The sequence below is a fragment of the Notolepis coatsorum genome, assembly GCF_963971535.1.
Source record: "Notolepis coatsorum genome assembly, chromosome: 18".
Lineage (NCBI taxonomy): Eukaryota > Metazoa > Chordata > Actinopteri > Aulopiformes > Paralepididae > Notolepis > Notolepis coatsorum.
The window spans coordinates 101462671-101480159 of record NC_140182.1 but is presented as its reverse complement, the minus strand read 5'-3'; the positions used below and the strand labels follow the sequence as shown (position 1 = coordinate 101480159).

The following is a 17489-nucleotide window of genomic DNA, read 5'->3' as shown; positions in this document are numbered from 1 at the left end:
GTCCATCGGAGGAAACGAACGGGGGGGGGTGTGTGTGGAGAAAACGACTGACAGGCAAAAGACTCTCCGGTGGGGGAGCAATCTGCGAGAGAGGGGAATGATTTAAAGGACGGGACACAAATCTGCTCCATTCGGCGGAACAACATAAAGAAAAATAAATGTTAGCGGAGGCTTGTTGACGTTGAGGGAGAGAGGAACTCCTTGGAAAAACGCTTGCAAAAAAGAAATAAAAAACGGCGCCAAAAAGAACGTTGCTTGGTGTGCGGTTGTGGTCCTAATTAAGAAAATAAAATAAAAACTGAAAAAAAACATAATTGCACATTTCTTTCTCTTCTCCTGCGGTTGCAAGCATTAAGTGAAAGAGAAAGTTAAAGCGATATGGAGGTTTTGTAGAACGTTTGACTGTTAGCCTATGTTCCTCACCCCAATATACTGTATAAATCCATATGCTGTACTGTATACTATTCTCACTTTCACTCTGTGGTCGGCGTGTGAAGAAGCAAGGCGTCCTCGTCCCCCTCATCTCGCCACTCACTTCCACGATTCTCAAACACATAAGTTACGTCAAACTGAAACACGGAGAAGGTTGAAACGGAACATGAAAGCAGTCAGAAGAGCAGTCCGCGGTACAAGAGCTTTTAAGTGCGTAAAATATAGCGTTGCTCTTCGTACCACCGAGTTTTTTAAGACTATGGTTTGAGAAACACGTGGAAGTTAATAGAGCAGGGAGGGGGGGACATCTCCTCCACACAGCGACCACAGAAGCTACTTGTGAAAGTGAGGGTCAGTATATATGGACTTATATTGGGCTGAGGAACATACAGTCGAATGTTCTACAGAACTTCCACAATGCTTTAAGATCAAGGTCCCTTTCTTTTTTCTCCACCTTTTCTCAGGAATAAGTTTCTCCTGTCCCTTCTGCCGCTATAATCCAGTTAACCAGACCTGTGTTCTGGACTGTTAGTGATTTGTGGGGTTAAGCAGGTTTGTTAAGCAGGGGGGGTGTGCTGGGTGCTCAGACAGTATGATTAGATAAAATGACTAACAAAGGGGGCGTATTGATCCTGCACGGTATCTACTTAGCTACCTTTGTCGGTCTCTTGCATCTTGTGATCCTAATATTGTGAACCATGTGCACTTGATGGTTCAATTAGTAGTTATTACCTCCGCCAGGGAGGTTGTGTTTTCACCCCCGTTTGTCTGTTTGTCTGTTTGTTTGTCTGTCTGACTGTTTGTCCGTTTGTCAAAAGAAAATAATAATAATAATAAGGAATGGCCAGATTGTCATGGAATTTACTGTGCACATTCACAATCCAAACCTTTCTTCTAAAGGCCAAACATTTTCAAATCTCCTGAGCCGATAGTCACACAGATGATACCCAGAGGAGACAGGGCTCCGCATGGGCATACATATCTGTCATAAGGACCGGTTGACAGGATGCTCATGGAACTGTTATAACTATATATTATTTACATGGTTGATAACTGTCTGATTACCAGATCCAATTGATTTTTGGATGAATGCATAATATATTAAAGGGGAACTATTTTACTATTTCTTTCACTATTTGGGCACTTTTACACAATTCCTGTGAGTCTATGGAACACCTCTGTAATTCTTTATTTTTTTAATTCATTGTTTTGTATTTCTAATCAAGTACTCAAAAACAGCATTTTTCTACCTCAAGATCTTAAGCCGTTTTGAGCCTGGGCTCCAACCACTGTGGGGCCTGGTGCCTGAGGAGTCACATTATTATGCAGCTGAGTCTCTCTGACATCACAGATCAGCACATTTTCAGATGACTCAGTTCAGTGAGGGTGAATATTGTGAGAGGAGAATTGGAAGAATGCGCCAATATGAGAATTAGCGACATAGATCATATTAATATAAGTCCACATAGCTAGGAAACAATGCTAAACACTGAAAAAGGCAATTTATAAGATAGTTCCCCTTTAAATAGGAAGTGATGTGTGGTACTTTGTCCGATTTGCACCAAACTTGACATGTAAAACATGGATTTACAGCTCTGGTCTATTGAGACTGGCAATAAAGGCAATGACAGAAATTATGTAATTTCTGTCATCTACCCAGTAAAATGTTGAGTGAGAACAGGAGATTGTTCCCAGAGCAGAGGTCTGCGCTCTACTGCATGCATCCTTCTGGTTACTAACTATCAGTTAGGTATCTTAATACCAGCTAATTGAGGAAGAGCCAAATAGTCAGGTGGAAGAAGTCAATCGGTGTATCACAAATTCCTTGGGAGACAAGTTTGTTTTGAGTTTAACTAAGTTGAAAGAGAAGCTGCTCTCGTTTTCTCTACACACCATCAAGTTACTAATATTATCACGATTATCTCTGATCCTTTTCCCCCACCGACCAAAGCCTGCGAGTTACACAATAACAAATGAGTACATGAAATCAAAGGGGGCCAGGAAAAAGAACATGTAATCATTTATGGCGGCTACAATAGCCTCTCTCATCCATAAGTCTCCCCCCTCACAAAGGGCTGGCACTTAACTCCTGACTCCTTTGTATGCGCCATGAACAAACAGGCACAGAAACCATTGTTCATTGAAGCCAGTGCGAAAGCAAGGGACACACATGTGAACTTAACAATGTATGGCACAGAGCAGTGACACTTTATCAGACACACACACAAATATTGAGGGCCCCTCTGCTGCCACAATAGCAGCTTTATGACATAAGCTCCTTTTCACTACAGCGCTTTACAAAAGCAAATGAGATTTTTTTTCCTATAGCATGCCTCCAGCAATAACAATTGACATCACAGGCCAGCCTACGTATATTTCCCATATTAAAAAAAAAAGGGGGACACGGAGTGAGAATGAGACGGCTTGCTGAGGCAGCGCTTTCCCCCTGTCCTCCACCAGGGACCCATAGAGGCTGGAGACTGGGGGGGAGGGGGGGGGGGAGCGCGGCGTTCGCCAAGACACACACACACACACACAAATGAACCAGCCTTATAGCAATGCGCTTGTGCGCGCGGGCCACTGGGTTACGCTTCTAAAATAGAGTCATATCTCAGGGAAAAATGCTACAAACAAAGTTCATGTGAGTTGCTCCCAAAAGGCTCTGGTAACATGAGGTTAGCATTAGCTGCGCTACAAACACAACAGGTGGGTCCCATGAAGTGCCTGTAATGCTGTTCAGATGGGGCTACACACACACACACACACACACACACACACACACACACACACACAGCCTGCGCGTGCGGCTGCTACCGGTAACACTTGAATACATGTGTGTGTGTCTTTGTATGTGTGTGTGTGTGTGTGTGTGTGTGTGTGTGTGTGTGTGTGTGTGTGTGTGTGTGTGTGTGTGTGTGTGTGTGTGTGTGTTACACTGGACAGAAACATGATGTCTGGCTCTGTCAACTGATCACACCAGCCAACACCTCTCCTCCCCTTCCTCTCATTCCTCCTCCTCGCTCTCCTCTTTCTTCTCCCCTTCACCTCTTCCTCATCCCCCTCCTCCTCCTCTTCTTGTTCTCCTCTCCATCCTCCTCCCCTTCCTCTCTCTTATTCCTTCGCCCTCCCTCCTCCTCCTCCTCCTCCCTCTCTTCCTCCTCGTTCCTTGTCCCTCTCTTCCTCCTCCTCCCCGTCCCTCTCTTCCTCCTCAGTACACTGGTGTAATGTAGGAGCACTACCATGAAGCTCTGATACCTCCGCTGCTTAAATGATGGCATGTAACTAGGGATGTCCCATATTATCGGCCAATATCGGCATTAAAATGTGATATCGGAAAATATCGGTATCGGTTTTCAAAAAAAATAAAAATAAAATTTACATTTCTATAACCTTTATTTACCCAGGCAAGCAAGTAAGAACAAATTCTGATTTTATTTATTGTCAAAAGTATGCATAATGTTGTGTTAATTCCACAACAAGAGATGTGTAATGTTAATTACCTGAAATTATAAAAAATGTATGTTAAACCCTGCATATATCGGTATCGGTTGATATCGGTTGATATCGGTATCGGAGATTAAGAGTTGGACAATATTGGTATATCGGTAAAAAAGCCAATATCGAGCATCCCTACATGTAACAGTACATACTACATAATGTAACAGTACATAATGTAACAGTACATAATGTAACAGTAGTACATAATGTAACAGTACATAATGTAACAGTAGTACATAATGTAACAGTAGTACATAACGTAACAGTACATAATGTAACAGTACATAATGTAACAGTACATAATGTAACAGTACATAATGTAACAGTACATAATGTAACAGTACATAATGTAACAGTACATAATGTAACAGTAGTACATAATGTAACAGTAGTACATAACGTAACAGTACATAATGTAACAGTACATAATGTAACAGTAGTACATAATGTAACAGTAGTACATAATGTAACAGTACATACTACATAATGTAACAGTACATAATGTAACAGTAGTACATAATGTAACAGTAGTACATAATGTAACAGTACATACTACATAATGTAACAGTACATAATGTAACAGTAGTACATAATGTAACAGTAGTACATAATGTAACAGTACATAATGTAACAGTACATAATGTAACAGTAGTACATAATGTAACAGTAGTACATAATGTAACAGTAGTACATAATGTAACAGTAGTACATAATGTAACAGTACATAATGTAACAGTACATAATGTAACAGTACATAATGTAACAGTACATAACGTAACAGTAGTACATAATGTAACAGTACATAATGTAACAGTACATAATGTAACAGTACATAATGTAACAGTAGTACATAACGTAACAGTAGTACATAATGTAACAGTAGTACATAATGTAACAGTAGTACATAATGTAACAGTAGTACATAATGTAACAGTACATAATGTAACAGTAGTACATAACGTAACAGTAGTACATAATGTAACAGTACATAATGTAACAGTACATAATGTAACAGTACATAATGTAACAGTACATAATGTAACAGTACATACTACATAATGTAACAGTACATAATGTAACAGTACATAATGTAACAGTAGTACATAATGTAACAGTACATAATGTAACAGTACATAATGTAACAGTAGTACATAATGTAACAGTACATAATGTAACAGTACATAATGTAACAGTACATAATGTAACAGTTCATAATGTAACAGTAGTACATAATGTAACAGTAGTACATAATGTAACAGTAGTACATAATGTAACAGTAGTACATAATGTAACAGTACATAATGTAACAGTACATAATGTAACAGTAGTACATAATGTAACAGTAGTACATAATGTAACAGTAGTACATAATGTAACAGTACATAATGTAACAGTAGTACATAATGTAACGGTACATAATGTAACAGTACATAATGTAACAGTACATAATGTAACAGTACATAATGTAACAGTACATAATGTAACAGTACATAATGTAACAGTAGTACATACTGTAACAGTACATAATGTAACAGTAGTACATAATGTAACAGTAGTACATAATGTAACAGTAGTACACAGGGAACAAAATTAACTTTTTGACTTACCAGCCATTTGGCTGGTAGATTTTAAAAACTACCAGCCAGGCAGATTTTTTACAAGCCAAAAATTAGAAATAGCTTTTTAGTATATCGCCATGTGTTATTATTACTATATAATACTCTCATATGCTATTTTCAATTAATATCATAAACAACATAAGGAATATTAGCATAATTTTGAGTGGACTGAAGGAATGAGTCAGCGTTAATAGTTTTAAATGCAAATAATTTATTGAAACATAGAAGTGGGGTCGGGGACACACACACTGTTTCAACTCACCACCCCCGCATCATATTGTAAAAATGTAAAAATGTAAAATATTGTAGTCTAGTCTGTCTTCAAACTTCCACTCCTCTCGAAACCTTTTTATATTTGAATATCAACATTATCTGTGCATCCTCAGTAATCCTCAGTTTACTACAATATACTCCTCTCCTGAGTCCTGACTAGTGACTTCATCGTCTTTCCAAACGCACGCACACACACAGAGAAAGGGAGAGTGCCCCCCCCCCCCATTTCCCTTTCCCCAGTCCACACTGTCTGCTGTTCTCTATGGCTCTGCCGCTGATCAGGATTAGCTTGTTAGCTTACGCTAACATAACGTTCATTTCGGGCGATGTGGGCATAAAGGAATGGCGACGATGCAATGCATGTTAGATGCATTTGACCCGTTGTGAGAAGAAGAAAAAACCACAGACTTATTTCGGCTCGCAAAATAGGCTCACTGCTGTGTAGCTCTGCTCTCGGGGAACAAACTTAACTTTTTGACTTACCAGCCATTTGGCTGGTAGATTTTAAAAACTACCAGCCAGGCAGATTTTTTACCAGCCATTGGCGGTTGGCTGGTACTTATTTTGTTCCCTGGTAGTACATAATGTAACAGTACATAATGTAACAGTAGTACATAATGTAACAGTACATAATGTAACAGTAGTACATAATGTAACAGTACATAATGTAACAGTACATAATGTAACAGTACATAATGTAACAGTAGTACATAATGTAACAGTAGTACATAATGTAACAGTAGTACATAATGTAACAGTACATAATGTAACAGTAGTACATAATGTAACAGTAGTACATAATGTAACAGTAGTACATAATGTAACAGTAGTACATAATGTAACAGTACATAATGTAACAGTAGTACATAATGTAACAGTAGTACATAATGTAACAGTACATAATGTAACAGTAGTACATAATGTAACAGTACATAATGTAACAGTACATAATGTAACAGTAGTACATAATGTAACAGTAGTACATAATGTAACAGTACATAATGTAACAGTACATAATGTAACAGTAGTACATAATGTAACAGTACATAATGTAACAGTAGTACATAATGTAACAGTACATAATGTAACAGTAGTACATAATGTAACAGTAGTACATAATGTAACAGTACATAATGTAACAGTACATAATGTAACAGTACATAATGTAACAGTAGTACATAATGTAACAGTAGTACATAATGTAACAGTACATAATGTAACAGTACATAATGTAACAGTAGTACATAATGTAACAGTACATAATGTAACAGTACATAATGTAACAGTAGTACATAACGTAACAGTAGTACATAATGTAACAGTACATAATGTAACAGTACATAATGTAACAGTACATAATTATGTAACAGTAGTACATAATGTAACAGTAGTACATAATGTAACAGTACATAATGTAACAGTACATAATGTAACAGTAGTACATAATGTAACAGTACATAATGTAACAGTAGTACATAATGTAACAGTAGTACATAATGTAACAGTACATAATGTAACAGTACATAATGTAACAGTAGTACATAATGTAACAGTACATAATGTAACAGTAGTACATAATGTAACAGTACATAATGTAACAGTACATAATGTAACAGTACATAATGTAACAGTAGTACATAATGTTACAGTACATAATGTAACAGTACATAATGTAACAGTAGTACATAACGTAACAGTACATAACGTAACAGTACATAATGTAACAGTAGTACATAACGTAACAGTACATAACGTAACAGTACATAATGTAACAGTAGTACATAACGTAACAGTACATAACGTAACAGTACATAATGTAACAGTAGTACATAACGTAACAGTACATAATGTAACAGTACATAATGTAACAGTACATAACGTAACAGTAGTACATAATGTTACAGTACATAATGTAACAGTACATAATGTAACAGTAGTACATAACGTAACAGTACATAACGTAACAGTACATAATGTAACAGTAGTACATAACGTAACAGTAGTACATAATGTAACAGTAGTACATAATGTAACAGTACATAATGTAACAGTACATAATGTAACAGTACATAATGTAACAGTACATAATGTAACAGTAGTACATAATGTAACAGTAGTACATAATGTAACAGTAGTACATAATGTAACAGTACATAATGTAACAGTAGTACATAATGTAACAGTACATAATGTAACAGTAGTACATAATGTAACAGTAGTACATAATGTAACAGTAGTACATAATGTAACAGTACATAATGTAACAGTAGTACATAATGTAACAGTACATAATGTAACAGTAGTACATAATGTAACAGTACATAATGTAACAGTACATAATGTAACAGTACATAATGTAACAGTAGTACATAATGTAACAGTACATAATGTAACAGTACATAATGTAACAGTACATAATGTAACAGTACATAATGTAACAGTAGTACATAATGTAACAGTACATAATGTAACAGTAGTACATAATGTAACAGTACATAATGTAACAGTACATAATGTAACAGTACATAATGTAACAGTACATAATGTAACAGTAGTACATAACGTAACAGTAGTACATAATGTAACAGTACATAATGTAACAGTACATAATGTAACAGTACATAATGTAACAGTACATAATGTAACAGTACATAATGTAACAGTACATAATGTAACAGTACATAATGTAACAGTAGTACATAATGTAACAGTACATAATGTAACAGTAGTACATAATGTAACAGTACATAATGTAACAGTACATAATGTAACAGTACATAATGTAACAGTAGTACATAATGTAACAGTACATAATGTAACAGTACATAATGTAACAGTAGTACATAATGTAACAGTACATAATGTAACAGTAGTACATAATGTAACAGTACATAATGTAACAGTACATAATGTAACAGTACATAACGTAACAGTAGTACATAATGTAACAGTACATAATGTAACAGTACATAATGTAACAGTAGTACATAATGTAACAGTACATAATGTAACAGTACATAATGTAACAGTACATAATGTAACAGTAGTACATAATGTAACAGTACATAATGTAACAGTAGTACATAATGTAACAGTAGTACATAACGTAACAGTACATAACGTAACAGTACATAATGTAACAGTACATAATGTAACAGTAGTACATAATGTAACGGTACATAATGTAACAGTACATAATGTAACAGTACATAATGTAACAGTAGTACATAATGTAACAGTACATAATGTAACAGTACATAATGTAACAGTAGTACATAATGTAACAGTACATAATGTAACAGTAGTACATAATGTAACAGTAGTACATAATGTAACAGTAGTACATAATGTAACAGTAGTACATAATGTAACAGTAGTACATAATGTAACAGTAGTACATAATGTAACAGTACATAATGTAACAGTAGTACATAATGTAACAGTACATAATGTAACAGTACATAATGTAACAGTACATAATGTAACAGTACATAATGTAACAGTACATAATGTAACAGTAGTACATAATGTAACAGTAGTACATAATGTAACAGTAGTACATAATGTAACAGTACATAATGTAACAGTACATAATGTAACAGTAGTACATAATGTAACAGTACATAATGTAACAGTACATAATGTAACAGTACATAATGTAACAGTAGTACATAATGTAACAGTAGTACATAATGTAACAGTACATAACGTAACAGTACATAATGTAACAGTACATAATGTAACAGTACATAATGTAACAGTAGTACATAATGTAACAGTACATAATGTAACAGTAGTACATAATGTAACAGTACATAACGTAACAGTACATAATGTAACAGTACATAATGTAACAGTAGTACATAATGTAACAGTACATAATGTAACAGTACATAATGTAACAGTAGTACATAATGTAACGGTACATAATGTAACAGTACATAATGTAACAGTACATAATGTAACAGTAGTACATAATGTAACAGTACATAATGTAACAGTACATAATGTAACAGTACATAATGTAACAGTACATAATGTAACAGTACATAATGTAACAGTAGTACATAATGTAACAGTACATAATGTAACAGTAGTACATAATGTAACAGTACATAATGTAACAGTACATAATGTAACAGTACATAATGTAACAGTAGTACATAACGTAACAGTACATAATGTAACAGTACATAATGTAACAGTACATAACGTAACAGTAGTACATAACGTAACAGTACATAATGTAACAGTACATAATGTAACAGTACATAACGTAACAGTAGTACATAATGTAACAGTACATAATGTAACAGTAGTACATAATGTAACAGTACATAATGTAACAGTACATAATGTAACAGTAGTACATAATGTAACAGTACATAATGTAACAGTACATAATGTAACAGTAGTACATAATGTAACAGTAGTACATAATGTAACAGTACATAATGTAACAGTACATAATGTAACAGTAGTACATAATGTAACAGTAGTACATAATGTAACAGTACATAATGTAACAGTACATAATGTAACAGTACATAATGTAACAGTACATAATGTAACAGTAGTACATAATGTAACAGTAGTACATAATGTAACAGTACATAATGTAACAGTACATAATGTAACAGTACATAATGTAACAGTAGTACATAATGTAACAGTACATAATGTAACAGTACATAATGTAACAGTACATAATGTAACAGTAGTACATAATGTAACAGTAGTACATAATGTAACAGTACATAATGTAACAGTACATAATGTAACAGTACATAATGTAACAGTACATAATGTAACAGTAGTACATAATGTAACAGTACATAATGTAACAGTACATAATGTAACAGTACATAATGTAACAGTACATAATGTAACAGTACATAATGTAACAGTACATAGCAGCATATCGTGTGTAAACAGGCAGGGAGCAACATGTCATTCCACGGCCAACAGTGTCATCATTATACGCTTGACTGTAGATGTATGAGAAGAACTCCATGACACAGCACACACACACACACACACACCTACACACACACACACACACACACACACACACACACACACACACACACACACACACACACACACACACACACACACACACACACACACAGTCATCATGTACTACAGGGGCGACAGTGGCTCGGTAGGTAGAGCAGTCATCCGGTTATCCGGAGTTTCCCGGTTCGATTCCCGCTCAGGATACCCACAGCGTGTCGAAGTGTCGTTGAGCAAAACACTTAACCCCTAACTGCATGGTTGCCTCCGCCGTTGGTGTGCGAGTGAATGGGTAAAATAGGAGGAGTAAATTGTAAAGCGCTTTGGATAAAAGCTGTTATATAGATGCAACCATTTACCATTTACATGATGGGTTGATTTCATGGCTGTTGGTTAAGTGGTGTATTACTATTCTGGAGAGTCATCTCTCTCTCTCTCTCTCCCCCACACACTCTCTCTCTCTCTCTCTCTCTCTCTCTCTATATATATATATATATACTATATATATAACACTCACAACTTGTATAATGCTACTTATTTTATTCAATATAATAACATCATACTACTGGACACTCACTTTGCTTCCCCAATGCTGCTAATACTGATATATGTACTTTACAGTGCTAGATATATATATATATAGATGTACATAGATGTATATAGATGTATACACAGAGAGTTACAGGTATAGTTAGTCTATGTGAGGTCCTGTTGTAACGTGCGTCTGTCATACTGTGGATCTGTTGCACTGTTGTCACCATTTCAATGTTGTTCCATTTCCTTGTATTTATCTTTCTCTCTCTCTATCTGTCCCTCTATCTCTCTGTTTTTATCTCTCTATCTCACTCACTCACTCACTCACTCACTCACTCACTCACTCACTCACTCACTCACTCACTCACTCACTCACTCACTCACTCACTCACTCTCTATCTCACTCACTCACTCACTCACTCACTCACTCACTCACTCACTCACTCACGCACTCTCTCTCTCTCTCTCTCTCTCCACCGTGAGCCAGAAGCCTCAACGTCACCTCATAACGGCCCGATTAAAGACTTCTCTCTCCGGCCCGAGAAACCATGGCGACGCCCTGCGACAAACAGCTGGCCGGCGACCAATTGGATTTGGGCTTCGGCGCGGTGGGTGGGACCACCTTCCTCCCCGAGCCTCACTCCTCGACCACACGGCTGTTTAAGCGGCCTCACACCCCAAGCTCTGCTGCCACGCCCTATTACTCCCAACCACTGTGAGTGAGAGTGTGGGCTGGCAGCGTTAGTTCTTTTTCTTTTTACGCGAGGACCAGGGATTAACCAGAATATGATCGCAAGATAAACATAAACACTCGCATATGACTAGGGCCCCTTCTTAGCCCAGTTAGTCGTCTGATTCGGTCGTTATGGTCTTAGTAAACTGAGATGGCCAGCCAAAATAGGATCTCTGAGGGGTCAAATTTGGCCCTCCACAACATAATGTTAGGCCCTCTAAAGAATACCAGTGAGTTATGAGGTATTATTTCTAGGGATGTCCGATATTATCGGCCTACCGATATTATCGGCCGATATTGGCATAAAAATGTGATATCGGAAAATATCGGTATTGGTTTTATTTTTATTTTTTTTACATTTATTTAACCTTTATTTACCCAGGCAAGCAAGTAAGAACCCATTATTATTTTATTTATTGTCAAAGTATGCATAATGTTGTGTTAATTACACGACAAGAGATATGTAAGGGATAATGTATAGCTACGAGGTCATTGTCGCAAAATAGATGAGAGGAGAATTGGAAGAATGCGCCAATATGAGAATTAGCTACATAGATCATATTAATATAAGTCCACATAGCTAGGAAACAATGCTAAACACTGAAAAAGGCAATTTATAAGATAGTTCCCCTTTAAATAGGAAGTGATGTGTGGTACTTTGTCCGATTTGCACCAAACTTGACATGTAAAACATGGATTTGACATGTAAAACATGGATTTACACTAATTTCTCTCATTTCTCTCATTTACAATTATTATTTTTAATAAAATATATATATTATATAATCATACTTGTAGTTGTATTATCTGCGAGACATCGCCACCACGCAACAAGTCTAAATGCTCGCTATATGCAACCAGCTCCACTGTCTGTGTGTACTGAGTAGCCTCCAGCTACGGCCAGGATTCTCCGGAGCTGCAGCTGGGCCCTATACTGTAGCCTCCAGCTACGGCCAGGATTCTCCGGCGCTGCAGCTGGTCCCTATTGACTATATTCAGCGTGCCCTCAGCTCGAATACGCATCGACTCAGTGTTATAAGACATTGATATCAGGACGGAGCTATCTGAACTATTTAGTTTAATGGGACGTTTCGTTTTGAACAGTAAGCTAACGCAAGCTATCATGCACTACTAGACTTACTGGAGCATTTGTTGATAGCTATCAGTAGCTAGCCGGCTGGCAGGCTCACCGAGGTCCCAGTGTTTACAACAGCCACGGGTGCGAGAGGGCTGGAGGAGGAGCAGACGCCGCAGCTCTCTCCGTGTGTCTGAGTTCAGTTCAGTTCGGCTCACTATAGGAGGTCGAACGCGACGAAAATATGAAGCAATACTAACTTTACTTTTCTTCATAGCTAAATCAGACAGTCAGCCAGTCTATCAGAGTGAGTGCTCAGTCGATTGTTCCCGCTGATCATACCTGCTGAGTGCTCACTGCTCAGCTCGCGTGAGTGACGTCATCGCGTCATCATACGCCTTGGATAATTTAGGAGTGAAATGCGAATCCAAGGCTTGAAAGCACTACTCGCAAGCCCGCCCCCAGATAATATTTACCAATCGCAACGGCCAATTAAAGGGGCAATTCGCGATGATATCATCGCAGTGTACAGCCCTGTCCAGTCTTAGCTGCTTTACACTGGCTTCCTGTAACATTTAGAATTTACTTTAAGGTCCTTCTCCTTACATACAAAGCTCTAAATGGACAGGGACCTAGCTACATCGCCAACACTCTAATAAATTACAGGCCAGCGAGAACACTGCGATCATCAGCTACTGGACTACTAGAGACTCCCAGAAACAGTCAAGAGGATCGGTAATGCAGCCTTTATCAACTACGCCCCAAAACTGTGGAACAAACTACCCCAAAACATCAGTCCGGAACAGACTGAGGTCCAAACGACACAGAACCACATTGCCCAGCATATTGTTGGCCAATGTGCAATCGATAGGGAATAAACTGGACGACATCAGAGCACGGATCCAATTCCAGAGGGACATTCAGGATTGTAACGTCCTCTGTTTCACAGAAACTTGGCTGAGTCCAGATGTCCCGAATCACGCAATAGAACCGGCAGACCACTTCTTCGTCCTCCGCAAGGACCGGACGGCAGAAGAGTCACTAAAGAAGAAAGGAGGCGGCATTGCCTTCATGATAAACAAGGAGTGGTGCGATGTAGGCAACGCAAAGGAACTGTCTAACCACTGCTCCCCAGACCTGGAGTTTATCACGATAAAATGTCGACCCTTCTTCCTCCCAAGAGAGTTAACGTCCATCATCCTCATCGGAGTGTACATTCCACCACACGCGAACACTGGGGTCGCACTTTCAAAACTTCACAACGAGGTAAACAAACTCCAGACAGCTAATGTTGACGCTGCCATTTTGGTTCTGGGTGATTTCAACAGCGCGCGTCTTAAAAAGGTGTTGCCGAATTTCTATCAGCATGTGACCTGTCCCACCAGAGGCGAGAACATATTAGACCATGTATACTCGCAATTTAAGAATGGGTATAAGTCACAGGCTCTTAGTCCATTCGGTAAGTCCGATCACGCCGCCATATTTCTTTTGCCAAAGTACAAACAAAGTCTCAAGCGAACGCCGGTGGTCTCGCGAGAGGTTAAGCGTTGGGCCGTGACGTCAGAGGAGTCACTCCAAGCTGCACTTGAATGCACAGACTGGAGTGTATTCCGTGATAACACAGCCAATATTAACGAATACACCGAAACGGTGCTTGACTATGTCTGTACTCAGGTAGAAGAAACAATCCCCTCCACCAAAATTAAAATCTACCCAAATCAAAAGCCCTGGGTAGACAAATCCGTCCGTGAGGCTCTGAAAGTGCGCACATCAGCATACAACACCGGGCTGGTGACAGGCAACATGGAAGAACACAAGATGGCAAGATACAACGTCAGGAGAGCAGTAATAGAGGCAAAACGGCGTTACAGGGATAAAGTTGAACTTCAGTTTGAACAGGCTGACTCTAGAGGCATGTGGCAGGGCCTCAGAACAATGACAGATTACAAAGGCACCCCCCTCAAACTGAACAGTGACATCTCCTTAGCAAATGATTTCAATTCCTTCTATGCGAGGTTTGAGGCTGTGAATAACAACACCAGCCTACAAACCACGGCAATGGGGGGGGGGGGTCTGCTGATGGAGACTCAGTGTTCAGGGTAACAGAGCATGAGGTGAGACGGATCTTTAAAAAAGTGAATATCAGGAAGGCAGCAGGACCGGACGGCATCCCCGGCCGCGTCCTAAAAGTCTGTGCCGACCAACTGGCCCCGGTATTCACTGACATCTTCAACCTGTCCTTGGAACAGGCTGTTATCCCCACCTGTCTGAAGAAGTCCACCATCATCCCTGTACCCAAAAAATCTACGCCCGCTTGCCTCAACGACTACCGCCCTGTAGCCCTCACCTCCATAGCCATGAAGTGCTTTGAGAAGCTAGTGAAGGGCTACATCTGTTCCTCCCTCCCCATCAACCTGGACCCTCTGCAATTTGCATATCGCCCCAACAGGTCCACGGAGGACGCCATAGCCCATGTGCTGCACACAGCAGCATCACACCTGGACAAGAGGCAGGGGAACTATGTGAGAATGCTGTTCATCGACTACAGCTCAGCATTCAATACCATAGTCCCCTCCAAACTCATAGCCAAGCTCAGGGACCTGGGCTTGAACTATGACCTCTGCCAGTGGGTCTTGGACTTCCTGACGGGCAGACCCCAGGTGGTAAGAGCCGGCAACTGCACCTCCTCATCCATCACGCTCAACATAGGGGCCCCCCAGGGCTGTGTTCTGAGCCCCCTCCTCTACTCCCTGTACACACATGACTGCGTAGCACAGCGGAACAACAACACCATCATCAAATTTGCTGATGACACAGTAGTGGTGGGCCTGATCTCTGCCAACGACGAAAGGGCCTACCTGGAAGAGGTAGAGAACCTGTCACAGTGGTGCCAGGAGAACTGCCTCTCCCTGAACGTCAGCAAAACAAAAGAGATGATTGTGGACTTCAGGAGGTCGGGGGTCAAGGACTACAGCCCCCTCAGCATCGACGGGGCACCGGTTGAGAGAGTGAACAGTTTCAAGTACCTCGGAGCCCACATATCCGAGGACTTGACATGGACCACACACATTGACAGTGTTGTGAAGAAGGCACGACAACGCCTCTACTTCCTCAGGCGCCTAAGGAAGTTCCAAGTCAGTCAGAAGATCCTTAGGAACTTCTACTCATGTACAATAGAGAGCATCCTGACCGGCAACATCACCTCCTGGTTTGGGAATAGCACTGCACAAGACCGTAGCAGACTACAAAGAGTGACACGTTCAGCCGAACGCACAATTGGAGGGGGGCTTCCCACCCTCCAGAACATTTACAACAAGCGGTGCAAGGGGAAGGCTAAGAGAATTATTAAGGACTCGAGCCACCCGAACAACTGCCTCTTTGAACTGCTGCGGTCAGGCAAGCGATACCGGAGTCTTAAGGCGAGCACAGAAAGACTCAGAAGAAGCTTCTATCCCCAGGCCATCAGGCTGCTAAACGAACAATAAACACTATGCAACAACCATCAAATGCACACAGCACACACACCCACACGCACACACTCACTCAAACAAACAACACACTGCAGCACCCACTCTCCACACTTTAGATCACACAAACACACTTTACACTTTATATTTATTGATAAAGGATTTGCACTACAACTCGTACACCTACTGTGAATTGTACCTAAATTGCACCTCGTCCCATTTCTGCCTTGCACTATATAGTATTGTATATTAGTACACTGCACAGTATTGTATATTGTATGGTAACTCAGTTACGTCTATTCTGCATCGAACATTGTACATATGTCTAAACTGAACACTGTGACCTCATTTTTTTACTTCTAATTTTACTATGTTATTTTATTTCATACTTATCTTGTCTTGCACAGTCTCTGGAGCGTAACAGTAAGAAGCATTTTGTATAAAAGTATTCTGTACTTCTGTATGACAACTATTAAAGAAACTTGAAACTTGAACTCGCTAGACATCTTCAAAAGACATCTTAAAACCAAAAAATCTCTTTGCTCAGGCATTTCAATTAAACATCAGGGATATCCTGACAAATTGTACCTTACCTGCACTATTCTTACCCTACCTACTTTCATACACTTCCAATTAAATGCATATGTCGGTTCTATGCTAATTATATCTCACTACCTCCTATGCACTGTCATTTAAGAGCACTGCTCTGTTGTAATTCAAAACTGAACTTTGTAAAGAAACTCAAAGCTAAGAGCGATGCTCTGTTGTTGTGAGTGACGCACTGCTCTGTTGTTCTAAAAAGTAATTTAGAACTGTACTTTGTAAAGAAACTCAAAGTGTTA

At 39.0% G+C, this 17489-nt stretch overlaps 1 protein-coding gene across 1 annotated transcript in view; it reads left to right on the top strand.

Moving 5' to 3' along the window:
* Positions 1-11920: 11920 nt before the first annotated feature.
* Positions 11921-17489, top strand: part of LOC311245464 (transcription factor SOX-6-like) — a gene marked incomplete at its 5' end in the record, with an annotated part of 86080 nt that continues 80511 nt past the window's right edge. The window contains 1 exon segment of the mRNA XM_084335306.1: positions 11921-11984. Coding sequence (XP_084191432.1) covers positions 11921-11984 — 64 coding nt within the window.